Raw genomic sequence first — 14,309 nt, forward strand, 5'->3', positions numbered from 1 at the left:
ATCCCACCTTCCACAGGAATACTTTCTGATTTCTGAGTCTTCCTTCTTTTGACTATTTCAAATTTATTGTTTATTACTTGATTGTACATATTTATGTGCATGTTCTCTCCCATTAGATTGTGAATTTCTTGAGAACTACAGAGTTTTTTTTTTATTTTTCTTTGTATCCCCAGTGCTTAGCAAAATGCTTGTCACAAACTATGCACTTAATGAGTGATAACTAATGGCCATCTCTTTGTATCCAGGAGTGGAGGAAGAAGTAGATTATGAGGAATGATCAATTTGAGTAATTGGGTGAATAGGGTATTTGAGGGGATACCATTATGTTTGTGGAAATCCCCTAGTATGGGAGTAGAACTTGAGAAGAAGATAAGTACCACAAGCCAGGCACTGCATAATTGAGGAAGGAAGGAGTATTCTATAGGTCACTAGAGAAATTAGTGGAATCTCAAGTGGGTATTATATAGGAAGTGAAAGAACTACAAGGAATGAGAGGTTATTATTGAGTGCTGGTGGTATGGGGGTTGGTGATGGTGAGGCAAGGAGGATTTCAAGTCTCTCCTTACTAGCACTGAATCACGGGCTGTGAGTAAGAGCAAAACCAATGCTGGTAAGCAAGTCTGGGCAATGAGTGGATAGCCATATGTGAAAGACCCCTAAACTGGATAAAGAATTTGATTCCATTTCGGGATTTTTTCATTAAATCAGTCAAGCTTCAACATATCGTGTGTACCACACAACCAACTTATTAACTAGCTACATTTTTCTTTTCATTTAATTTTTAAACTACAACTATGGCTGAAGAAAAACAGGAGGATACTGAGAATGTCATCTTAACTGACAGCTATTACTGGGTCATATATGAAGATGGGACAACATGAACAAAGTATATAATGTTGATGGATGAATAGTGGAATGAACTGTTGCACAAATAGCAACTTAATGTTGCCATAGATACAGAAGAGTCAGTTTGATTTATGAAATGAATTAGTACATCTCACATTCCTAGACAATTCTCTCCAGGTCCACTGAGATCTCAAGCCTAATTCTAACTTAAAATCCACTGTTCTACTATAACCCATTCACCCATTAAAAGACCCTATCTTCTTCCCCCAAAAGAGGAGTCTTAAAGAAGAGAAAATGACTCCTGTGCTCCTAACATACACAAGTTCAGGGTTACTGAAAACTTTGTGAAGTCTCCTAGTTGTAAGACTAACTCATCTCTGTCATCATGAATCATGTCTCTCAGTCTCAATCTTTGGCCCATAGTCTGGCACCTGAGCTTTCACCCAGTTTCCTGATTTGTTGGAGTTAATCACATTTAGTCCCATCCAGACCCACTATGTTGTTCTGTAGACATTTTAATATCACCTTGCTCACCCTCCTTCCTTCTTTCTTTATCCTGGAAATAGTAGTAAACTCAACAAAACATTCTTTGAAAGGATATGTCTTTCAATTTCTTGATAACTTCATTCACTATCCCTGTGAATTCCCAGACCTTACTATGGTTACCAGTGTCTGAGATGTTCTTTTCATTTATAAGAATACAAGCACTTGAAGGGAGGGATTTTTTTTTGTTTTGTTGATTTGTTTACCCATAGTTCTTAGAACAATCTTGTATCAATAATATGTGCTTAATAAATGCTTTTTAAAAAAGTCATTCATTTATTTAAATACTTTGGTGTTTAACAAATAAATATCAAGCATAGAACATTTAGAAAATCATGATTCTTTACAGTTAAGCATATCTTTACCTATTTTAAAGGATTCAAACTAAGAAGAATTCTATTAACTTCTCTGTCACCTCAAATTAGCTACAAATGCATGAGATAAAATAGAAAAACAAAGTAAGGACTAAAAAGGAAAGATAGCCTCATAGGGAAAATCACCTCAAATAAATGCAAGATGAATGATAGATGAACATTCAAACAGGCCAAAATTCAAACCAAGATTTTTAATAAGACTTTAGAAAAGGGAATGAATAATTAGTAACTTAGAATTTTTACATGCTATAAGGGATAAGGTGGTATTGATGTATACCATCTTACAAGAGGGATAATGAGAAAATTAAATGGAAAACTCACAGAATAAAAATGGAAGTATATGACCTTGAGGAAAAGGGAAGACAATAGGCAGGAAATAATTATCCCTTGAATGTGGGTGTCACAGATGAAGAACAAGCTAAGAAAGAGGTGAGGAATTGGAAAGACAGGAGAACTTCTAAATCATAATCCTGCCTGAACATGATTAAAAAATAAAGAATAGTGGAAAGATTATATTATTATAGGGATAATTCCTGGGTTTAGAGTTTTGTATGAATGGAGGAAAGCATTTGTATGGAGATCTGTGCAGAGTCCAAGATGGGGTTGATTCTAAGAAGTTAATTATAAAAACAATATAGCAGGATGTGGTGGATGGAAAGCAAAACAATTCTATTCATGAATATGACTGTAATAGACTGCAAACTAGGAAAGATATTTGCATGAAATGTTTACGATTAAAAATCTTATATCAAGGCAGCTAATTTGGTACAATGGATAGAGTACTGGGTTTGGAGGAATATGGGTATCATTCAGGAAGACCTGAATTCAAATTTATCCTCAGACACTTGACACTAGTTGTGTGACCTTGGGCAAGTCACTTAACTCTAGTTGCCTTACAAAAAAATCTAATATCCAAAATCTTTAGGAAAAGGAAACAAACTTAAAAATAATGATCCACTGAATAAGTGGCCAAAAGACATGAACAGGTATTTTTTGAAAGAAGCACTGATTATTTTTAAAAATTGAAAAACTACTCAAAATCAGGGGAATTAAATTAAAACAACTCAGTGGCATTATTTTATATGTATCAAATTGACAATGATGCTAAAAGATTAAAAAATATCCTTGTGGCTTTGTGGATCTGTGAGGAAAACAAGCACATGAATGTTAATGGCACTAGAACTGATAACTGTTCTCAAAAACTCCTTAGAATACTGTGATAAAAATCACAAAGTTGTCCATTCCATTTGATTCCATCAATCTTACTATAAGATTCATGCTATAAAGGAATCAACAGCAAGAAGACCTGTCTTTAGAATAATGCTCACAGTTAGATATACTAGATTTCTAGGGTCTTGGACCCCATTGTCATTATTCCTCATTTCTAGACATTTCTTTTATGGTCTCAATAACCATGAAGTTCAAGAACTACAAACTGCCAGATTAATGTTATTATTGTTTCTAAAGGGATATGTCCCCATTTACTATTCCTGTACCTTTTGGACTAGAGTTATCCTCCCTGGTTACCACTCCCCTTTGTGTGTAGCTCTCTTGTTATAATATGACCTATTTGATGGGAGGGACTTGGTTTGCAAAAATATTTTGTTTTGCCCAAATATTAACCCAGTACTTAGCCCATGGTAAGTGCTCAATAAATTATTTTTTGTTCCTTCACATCCATAAAATCTATAAGCAAATGAGTAGGACTGAAAACATGACCAAAAAAATGACTGAATAAAATGTGATACATGAATGTAATGGAATAATGAATTATTTCAAATGATGCATAAGAAGAATTCAAAGAGATAGGTAGAAATATACATAGATGCAAAGGAATGAAGGTAGACTTAAAAGAATAATAGGCAAACCAAGTACAATCATTTAAAAATTTTAAAATGTTACAAAGCAACAGATCTCAGATTATAGTATTCTTTATTAAAGTTAAAACCCATTTCCCTCCTTTCTTTTAGCAAATGTAAATAATCAAAGTATAGAGAAAATTAGTAAGTTATTTATTTACTTTTTCAAAAGTATTTTCATTTACTGCATTTTGGTTTTTTATCAGCTTGATAAAGTTTATCCATTATAATACATTAAAAAGTAATTCAGGATAATACTCTGCTACTTCATAGCTCCACAACTTTCCCACACATTCTATCTTTCTATTTTTATTTGCGATGTTTGATCCCCTGCATTAATCTCACAGCATTTTAATTTGTCAACTATTCATAACTTCTTAAATAGTATTAATGACTAATTATTTTTCCATTTTATGCATACAAAAAAGCTTTTTCAAAATTAATTCCAGTGGACTATTTTTTTAACCTAGCATAGCCACTCTGCATGACATTCCAGTTCATTTTTTTTCTGGTTTAGAATTTGTTTTGTTTTGTTTTGTTTCCTTGAGATTAAGGCTCTCTGTCTTGTCTAGACTAGAAGCACAGCATCTACTTATTTGCTAACATGGAAGTTTTGACTTCATTTCAGACCTTCATCAGTTCTCCTTTCCTTAGGGTATCATTCCTTTTACTGGGGGTTTGCATATTTATAGAAGACTTACTCCTAACATATTAGCTCAGCCTATCACAACTCAGAATACATAAGCTCTAACTATGGGCCAGGTATATAGCCTCCTCTACAGGACTCCAGTAGAGCTCTCCATGGTGCTAATTCATTGTTCATGAATGTAAAGAGTTTTAATTTGTTCTAAAGGACTTAAAACACCCATATTTAAAGAGTTAATGCCTGAGGGAGGGAGGGAGAGAGGGAAGGGGGTGTCATGGTTGTGCGTGTGTGTGTGTGTGTGTGTGTGTGTGTGTGTGTATCCACTCTTAATTGTATCCTTAAGGGAGGAAGGGGAAAGAAAGGGGGAACAAAAAGAATTAAGTAAAAACTGCACAGCAGAATACAAAAAAAAAAAAAAAAACCTATAAGGAAGCAAAGATGGACAGCTCTGAACAAAATATGTATTATTTATTATAAGGGCTTTCTTGAAATGGAAGTTTATTATTTCATATTTTGAATCCTCTTATGTTTGCTATGCATATGGCAATTTTTTCTGTTTTGTATTTGTATAAATAAATATAAAAAATTAATGCCATAAAGACACTATGTAACCTCTTTATAATTGATAAAACTGTCTATGTATATTTATAGGAAGAAGCTTTTACAAAGAGAAAAAAAGGAGATTCATTAAGGAGATATCATTCTTCCTTTCATATGTTTTCAGTCTCTTCAGTTTCCTTTTAGATTTCAGTTGTCATTCTTTAGGGTAGGACAAGGAAAGTAGACTTGATGACAAAATATAAAGATTATAGGAAAGGGAAGAGAACAAAATAATAACAGGGAAGATGATATTGGAGGAACATTTGTTTTTTTGTTTTTTTTTGGTACAGTGGAGTGGCTAAAGATGAAGTAATATTTGTGTACTAAAAAAATCTTCATGGGGAAGTCCTTGGAAACTTTCTTTGATTCCTGTGAACTCTGAATTTTCTTAATTTAATCTCTGAAAGTTATTGAAACTTCTTAAATGATGTCATTAGGATTTTTTATTGTTTATTAAGAGTGCACATTTTCTTTTGCAATTAGTGATTAGGCATATAAAATCAATCCAACACTGGGCAGCTGACATGGCATTAAAAGCCATGGACTTGGAATCCAAAGGCTGAGATTTATGTTCCACTTTATCCAGCTACTGGCTGTGTGACAATGAACAGGTTCCTTCATCTCTCTAGTCCTTAATTCTTATCTATAAAATGAGGGATCTGGAAGATATGATCTTTAAGATCTCTTTCAGTTCTAAATCCTATGATTATATAGTACATTTGCATGAAAATAAAATATGTAGAACATGAAAAATTAAATGTTCTTCCTAGTTTTTTTAGTTATTTGAATTTTCATGAGGATAGTTGGCACTGAATTATAATAACACTGACCAAGTGGTGTCAAATGTAAAAAAGATTATATATTAGAAGTATACATTTATAGGAAAAATAATCATTATGAGAGAAGTGGGACAAGTGGCATTTGAATGAGAAGACAAATTTTTGTAGTCATTAATGAGAAAGAAAATTCAAAAATAATTATTTGTTTAATCTATCCAAGGATTTTAGATTATAATTAGTCTGTGAAACATTATTAACTTTACCATATCATCCAAAATTTTATATCTACTGTATATCAATGTTACTATTTAGATATCTTGAACAATTACATTTATTGCTTTTGAAACTTAAGCTTATCATTATTTTATTTATAGGGAGAAATTGGGATAAAAGGATCAACAGGAATGAAGGTAATATCACTACTATCTTCATTTCTCATTTATAAACTTACAGTGATTCCTCGAGCTATTTTGAATATTGAGTAATCTTTTTTTGGTCTTTCTCAATAATATATTTAGGGTGAACCTGGAGATGCTGGTCCACCCGGACTCATAGGGAATTCAGGAATTAAGGTATATAAAGTTATAGTTGAAATAAAATGAAAAAAAAACTACGTTCTCGTGTTCTATTTAAAGCAAAAGATGTAGGTTTGTCATGCATTTTTGATATATACATGACTCAATGGCTTTACAATGCTCTGCATAGTGTGTATATTTACTAAATTCATTTGTTATACTTACCATATTTGTGCTATATGGTCTACAACATAGTTTTGATGGTTAAGGGGGAAGTTCCAAAATTATATTTGACACTGAATACTTAATTCTTGCCAATACTTGGCACCTATACCAATTACCTAGCTTCCAAATTCTTGAATTCCAAGTATTTTTGCAGGAATGCCCCAGCTGCTAGCAGCTATTGAGTGAGTGTAGCAAAGAATATATATCCTATTAGTGGATAAGCATGTAACCCAGGCATCACCTGCTGTTAATAATAGATTTCTTTAAATGGAAACATCTGTAAAGAATCCCTCTAAGTCTAATGTATACAAAATTACTATCAAAGGCTAGTAATATCTGGAACAATCACACATTCCTATAGACAAAACATTCTGGGTAGTCATAAAAGATGTCACTGAAGTCATTATGTGTATTTTGAAAATTTTATTTAGATATAGTATCTTTTTTTAGAGCTAAAATATATGTCAACTTCTTATACAGGGTCAGCAAGGACCAGCAGGCCCTATGGGACCCAGAGGACCACCAGGAAATATTGTAAGCATAGAAGAGATCTATGTTTCTGGTTTAGCAAAATGAGATATAATGCACTTAAAGCTTTGAGAACAAGCTTGCTTTATAATCCCATTAAAAACAAAAAAAAATTAGTTTCTGAGAATTTTAAGATCTCTTCATATGACCACTTTATTTTATGTTGCTGAAGCATATGATTTTCAGAGCAAGATTTGTCATCACCTCTACTAAAAGCTTTTGCACCTGCTCACTTGGAGTCAGTAACCAATTGCAATACAAGATTCTTTTAAATATAATTAGCCTACTTAAAAATTCTTTAAAACTATTATTAATTAAATTTTGGTTTTAGACTTCTAGGATAAGAAAGAGAAAATGTGAAGCAATCATGTAAGATTAAGTATGTTGAAAGAAAAGTGGTCTTGGTGCAATTACTGCTAACTATATCTGAGTCTTAAAGTAATTACATGGGAAAAAAAGACATCAAAATACTTCTTGCATCGATATTCTCATTCAGAACAATAGCAATATCATTAAAGCCAGAATAACAGAATTTAGACTTGAAAAGGCTCAGTCCAACTCACACTAGAAAGGAATCACAGGTTTAACATACCTGACAAAAAGCATTTCAGTCTGTCTTGAAGATCTCCAAAGAACAGAAATCTACCATTTGAGTTCCAGAATCAAGTACATGAATGGGGCATTTAGATTATTTTGCATATTTTGAATATGCAAGTGTTTTTGGTGTTTTGGATGAATTTAAATTCTATAGATATGAAATTCTTAAAATGAGAAGTCACATCCTAGAGCTTTCTATGTGTGTTATGGAATTATTTGTTTGCTCTGTTCTATAAACATATCTATTATTTAGTGGATCTCTTACTCATTTCTTTCAAATAACTCGACACTTGTATCCAAGGAGAATTTGCCAAATACCATCATGGAAGAAGGGTAAGGAAATAAATTAGGAACATCAAGGGAGGATATTAAAGAAAATGAAATTAGGAAAAAGTGAAGAAAATATCTTTTAGAGAGAACAAAGGCAATTCCTGTATTAAAAGCACTTCATCTACTTCATTATCCCCCAAACTGTTCTTCCTGGCAGTACTGCTGAAATAACTGCTTTAAATGAGCTTTGTTTAGGTAATGGTTGGATTTCCCTAAGTGGAGCAGAGACTCAAGAGCAAATTGTCCATAATTTATCATGATGACCTAGGTAAATGTTACCTCATATGGGGAGAAAAGTATTTCGTTAACTTTGTCACCTGATAACACAAAAACACTAACTTGATAATAATATAAGCAAAATAGTAAAATGAAAGAGATAGGAGGGGAAAGCAGAAGTGACCAGAAGAGAGATAGAAAAAAGAAGGGAAAAGATGGAAGGAAGGAAGGGAAATAAATAAAAAAAGAGAATTGAGAAATAAAGAAAAAGAGAGTAAAGAAAGATAATGACAAGAATATATAAACTAAGCAGGAGAAGAAATAGAAAGGTAGGAAAAAAGATGAAAACAAGGGAGAATAAGAAAAAGGGAAGGAGGGAGGGAGAAGGAAAAAAAGGAAGGAAGGAAGGAAAAAAATTTTAAAGGAAGAAGGCTAGTTGATTCCTAGATACAGTAGCTAGAACCACATATTTGCTGAGACAAAAGAATAAGAAATAGCTAGTATTTCAATTATTCAATCAATTTTTATTATGTATTTCTTATGTGTCAAGTATTGTGCACTAGTGATAAAAAAAAGAGGCAAAAGATAATCCCTGCCCTCAGAGAGCTTACAATCTAACAAAGAAAAATAATCCACACATAAATATATTCAAAACTAACTATAAACAAGATAGACAGGAAGTAATTACTGAAGGGTAGGCATTAGAATTAAGAGGGGTTGGGGGAATTTTTCAAAAAGTTAAAAACAAAAAAGAAAGAAGATATAGAATATAAAATGTCAGTAGGTAGAAAAGATTCTTGTCCTTTTTCCTTCCTAAGGATTGTTATATGTTATATTCAATTCCTCTGGAACCACAATTTCTCTTTGTGTCTCTGTCCATGATGTGGCTATGTTCCAAAGCATTTGTTCTCATTTTATCTTTAGCAGAGATATTCCCAGGGGGAGACTGAGTTCAGTTTCCCTTTAACAGGTTACTTACTTATTGACTGTTTGCATTAGACCTCACCTGAACCAATGGCCTCAAGTATTCCTGCTGAGATTCTCTTATCTGGCCCAGCACTCCCCAAATGGCCTAATTTCTCTATATTTCTTTTACTTTCTTTACTTTCTATAACATTCTTATAATTAAATATTTCAAGTATAATTAATAATGCAACAAAATCATTTTTCAATCATTTATTTCCTTTACTTTGGAATTGCCAAGGGGTTACCAGGAGAACATGGTATTCCAGGAAAACAAGGCAATAAAGGAGAAAAGGTAAGGTTTTGAGTTGATTGTTTTAACATATCATGTATTTTGATATATTTGAAAGGTGCAGAAAGTCTTATTTTAGGAAACAGCAAGGTTTGATAGGACTAGCTTTCTTTAATATGTATAACATAAAAAATCTGTAGACAAAGTCAACTGAGGATCTGTGAAATCTGATCATCCATTTTTGGCTCTGTTATTAAAGCAGTACATTAATAAGAAGTAATTTAATCTGGAGCTGGGAGGGGAGGTCCCTTTTTACTGATTTTTATATGGGAATATTAATTCTGTATAAAGATATTAATCTTGATTTCTTACTCAGGGAATCCTTTTAAATTATTTCACCTAATATTTTATAGAAATGCACCCAATTAAATACATATTTGAAAGTGGTGTTTACATAACAGTGTCATTATACCCATGGAGAAATACTAGTAATAAAAAAAATTATATAGCGTTTTAAGGTTTCCAAAGCAAACTGAGAGATGAAGACAGGCAGCAGAAAGACAGAGACAGACACTGGTCTGGTGTTAATGTAATTTATTAGTATCTTTCCTTTAAAAATTACTTAAATAATTAAGTTATCATTGCTTTTCTATCATTTGTAGGGAGATCCTGGTGGAATTATAGGACCTCCTGGACATCCGGGTACAAAAGGTGAGGCAGGTCCTCCAGGGATAAGCCTGCCTGGTGAACCAGTAAGTATGATTCTTAACAGTCATATTTCCCTTCATGATAATCACTATATAATCATATATGTATCTAGTTTCAAGTAATTAATATGGGCAAATCAATGTGTATAACTTTATTTCATCCTTTAGATAATAGTTAAGCCTTTTAAGGTGCTACTTTTATGCCTGGTCTTTCCATAACTCATGTAGAATCTTGAAACTTCCACCAAGAAGTCCAGCAGAGAATAGGTATGGGAAGTCATTTCAGAAAAAAAAAAAATCAAACGTTCAGAGAAATAGAGCATAATATTAGTTTAGTTCGCAAACCATTTCCAATTGTTCAGTAATGAAGAGAACCAGCTACACCCAGCAAAAGAACTATGGCAAATGAGTATGAACCACAACATAGCATTTCCACTCCCTTGTCTGCTTGCATTTTTGTTTTCCTTCTCAGGTTATTTCTACCTTGTTTCTAAATCCAATTTTTCTTGTGCAGCAAGATAACTTTATAAATATGTATACATACATTGTATTTAACATATACTTTAACATATTTAACATGTATCGGTCTATCTGCCATCTAGGGGAGAGGGTGGGGGGAATGAGGTGAAAAGTTGGAACAGCAAGTTTTGCAAGGTTCAATGCTGAAAAATTACCCATGCATATGTCTTGTAAATAAAAAGCTATAATAAAAAAAATAGGTTTAGTTCAGCCTTATAGATTTGTATATTAATGTAAATGTTTATATGTGTGTATGATTACCAAATATCTATATATTATATTATTTATGAGTATATGTGTATATATAAATATATTATGCTTAATTGTAGTCTTCTTGGGGGAAGTAAGGGGAAAAATGAGGAGAAAAAGAATAAAGTAAAAAATGCAAAGCAAAGAATTAAAAAACTATAAGGAAGCAAAGATGGACATCTCTGAACATAAGGTGCAAGATTTATTATACAGACATTCTTGAAACAAAAATTGTTTCATATTTTGAATCCTCTCTTATGTTTTGCTATATACATGGCAATTTTTTTTTCTTTTTCTATTTTGTATTTAACATTTAAATTTTTTTAAAAGGAAAAAGGACCAGTGTAGGCTAAGATCTAGTTATAGAAAATTCTGTATAGTTATTAACTTTAAACAATTATACATAATATCATTATCTCATAATCCTTTTTGTAATTTATCTTTAGTATTAATAACATAAATTATTAATAAAAATATACTTAGATATGTTCTCATTTTTTAAAAAGATACCTTTCATCTTTTTAAAGTCATTCCAATCTTTAGACTGACTGACTTAATCTTAATTGTCTATTTCTTATCTTCCTTAAAGACAAAAGCACACCTACTAGGGATAATGAAAAAGAGTGGTTTATTTTAGACATTGACTATTCAAAACCTTTGAATTTTCAAGAGGACAAAAATACTGTTCACCTACTTGTTTATTCTTTTAGGGCTTGGATGGAATTCCTGGGACACCTGGTCCACGAGGGCCAAAGGTATGAAAATCATAAGGCTTCTACATTAAAAGAAATTGACAAAATATGGCAGCAGAAGTATGTTCTCCTTGAGATGTGCATAAGTGGAAATCTCTCCTTACATAGGGTGAAAGAGGACTGCCAGGTGTTCATGGACTCCCTGGTGACATGGGACCTCCAGGAATGGGAATTCCTGGCCAACCAGTAAGTAAAATGAGCCCGATACTTTTGTGAACATTTATAACAATAATATATTCTTGATATTATTCTTGTTTTTTCAACTATCTACATGACATTTCAAGATAACCTCGTCATTTTCTCTGATCCCTGAATGAAGTCTGTCTATATCACCTGTGGATATCACTAAAGTCTAACTGTTTATTAATTCTTGAATCCATTCAAATTATTATTTGAATATTATTTGAATGGTTGAAAAGCTAATAGTATCTGAGAGATTATACCATTTCTACTGAAAAATTTCTTAAATCAGGGACCTTCCTGATTAGTGTCATAATATAGTTTCATAAAAAGGATGTGCTCCAAGAAAAAAATAAAAGATGATTTCAAACTTATGGAGAAAAAGGAAGGCAACATTCACAGAAATTTGAAGCAATGTGGGAGAAAAGTTGGAGAAAGAAATAAAATTGAATGCATCTGTGAAATTAGCCTAAACACATTTAAAACAATGCAAAAGTTATAGGGAAAAATTAATTTAGTAAGGGTAGCAAACTCCTGAACTTGGAAAGGAAAAGAGCTGTGGAACTCTGCACACAGTTGGATTTGATTCAATCAACCAATTTTTATTAAGTACTTACAGGCACCATCCTAGGCTCAAAGAATTCAAAGCCAAAACTTAAATAATTCCTGCCTTCAAGAAATTTACATTCCAATAGGAGAGATAACATGTACATGTGGAAGTCTATATAAAGTAAATACAAAGTAATTAGGAAGGCAGGGCTAGTACTGAAGGAAATTGGGGAAAGCTTCTCCTACAAGGGAGGGGAATTTTAGCTCAGCTTTAGAAAGAAATGGATTCCAGTAGATGGAGGTGAGGAGGGAATGTATCCTAAGCACGGGACATGGCAAAGTTATGGAGATAGAGACTGAATGTCATGTGTGAGGAATAAGGAGAAAGCCAGTTTGCCTGGATTGTAGAGTGTGTGAAGGGGAATGATGGAAAATAATCCAAAAAATGTAGGCTAAAGCCAGATAAGGAAGGTACAGGGAACATATATTTGATTTAAGAGGGAATTATGCGTCAGTAGAGTTTATTGCACACAGGAGTGACAAGATAAGCTGACATATTTGTTCAGAGAAACTGGTCTTTTAAGACTAAGGGCTAAAGGTTTTGATAATGACTCTATGTTTACTCTCTATGGGATTTGAGACAGTTACTTTATCCTCTTTCTTTCATATAAAATAAGGGACAAAGAAACTTGATATCTAATTGTATCCTACTCTTTGTGATCCTTTTAAAGATTTTCTTAGCAAAGATACAGAAGTGGTTTGTCACTTCTCCAGCTCTTTTTAGAGATAAGGAAACTGAGGCAAACAGGATTAAGTGACTTGTTCAGGATCACACAGTTGTAAGTGTCTAAGACTAGATTTGAACTCAGGAACATGTCGAATTCCTGACTCCAGGTCTACAAATTATGGCAACATGGCAGCCAAAAACATCAAAAAAAAAAAAAAAAAAAACCTTCCCTTTTAAGATTTATAATGGCAACTATTGAAAGATTACAAAGTACTTTGACAACACACTGAAGCAGAGAAGACTCTATTTTCCCAGATGTCATCTTTTCAAAGTTGAAAAGAAGGAAATCCTAGCTAATTCTCCTATTCTGGAATTCTGTCAACTGTTATAAACCCTTAGCAACCTGACCAGCACATATCACTTTCCAGAACACCCCCTTTCTACTACACCACCGAAAAAACCATATAGAGACTGGCAATATCCCTAACCGAAGTATCTCTACTCTTTTGGAACACAAGAAAGCACATTTTCCTTGTTCCAACTCTGACTAGGCTGACTCAAAGGAAAACAGAAAATCATGTAACAAATTAATAGCTCTATGAGCTGATCAGAGAAATCTGTGATGCTGATCCTTAAAAGACACAAGTTATATACTTCTACTAGGAGCAGCAGTTGATGAGAACATAGTTATAGCAGTGTGAGTTGCTCTTCTGCTGTGTTCAATCACCCTTCTCTTTTCTGGTCTTTCTCTCAGTTTCTCTCCAATAAAAAAACTCTACTGCCTGCGATTATATGGTAAATGTAGTACATTTTTGATAAGTACATATGGATTTATTTGCTTTTTGACTGCCAACTGCATCCTGGATATTTATAGCTTTTCCCTATTGTCAGTCATAATAAATTCACACCAATGAAAAAATTAAAATAAATTACAAAGTTCATATTTTAATTGGAAGCAAAATACATGAGTAAAATTATGAAGCACTACAAGAAATAGCTTCCATATAAGGGTTTTAGCAATTAGGAAAGAGTAGAAAGAACATTTTAAAATTACTCTTAGAATTGGAAAATAAAAGAAGAATTAGCTTTTGGGAAATAGGCCTTTATCAAATTTATCCAGAAATGTAAAGGTAGGGGGTATGGTGGGAAGGGATGAAAATGAAGTTATGTCAGATAATTAATTTTTCTGAGAAAGAATATGGGATAGCTGGAAATAGAAGACTGAACATAGGGAAAAATAGTTTGAGGAATTCCAGTTTGAGAATTTTTAGTCCAAGATAAAATACAAAGGAAAAAGAGGAGAAAGTAATAAAAAAAAAAAAAATCAAATTGATAGAAAAGAGGCAGCTGGAATGAATGGTAGAGAGTTGATC

General features: G+C 32.7%; 1 protein-coding gene across 1 annotated transcript in view; it reads left to right on the plus strand.

The window, feature by feature from the left end:
• Positions 1 to 14,309, plus strand: part of COL19A1 (collagen type XIX alpha 1 chain) — a 347,108-nt gene that overhangs the window by 255,845 nt on the left and 76,954 nt on the right. The window contains exons 18-23 of the mRNA XM_051996709.1: positions 6,022 to 6,057; positions 6,166 to 6,219; positions 6,868 to 6,921; positions 9,916 to 10,005; positions 11,439 to 11,483; positions 11,589 to 11,666. Coding sequence (XP_051852669.1) covers positions 6,022 to 6,057; positions 6,166 to 6,219; positions 6,868 to 6,921; positions 9,916 to 10,005; positions 11,439 to 11,483; positions 11,589 to 11,666 — 357 coding nt within the window. The remainder of the gene's footprint in view (positions 1 to 6,021; positions 6,058 to 6,165; positions 6,220 to 6,867; positions 6,922 to 9,915; positions 10,006 to 11,438; positions 11,484 to 11,588; positions 11,667 to 14,309) is intronic.

The sequence above is a fragment of the Antechinus flavipes genome, chromosome 4 (assembly GCF_016432865.1).
Source record: "Antechinus flavipes isolate AdamAnt ecotype Samford, QLD, Australia chromosome 4, AdamAnt_v2, whole genome shotgun sequence".
Lineage (NCBI taxonomy): Eukaryota > Metazoa > Chordata > Mammalia > Dasyuromorphia > Dasyuridae > Antechinus > Antechinus flavipes.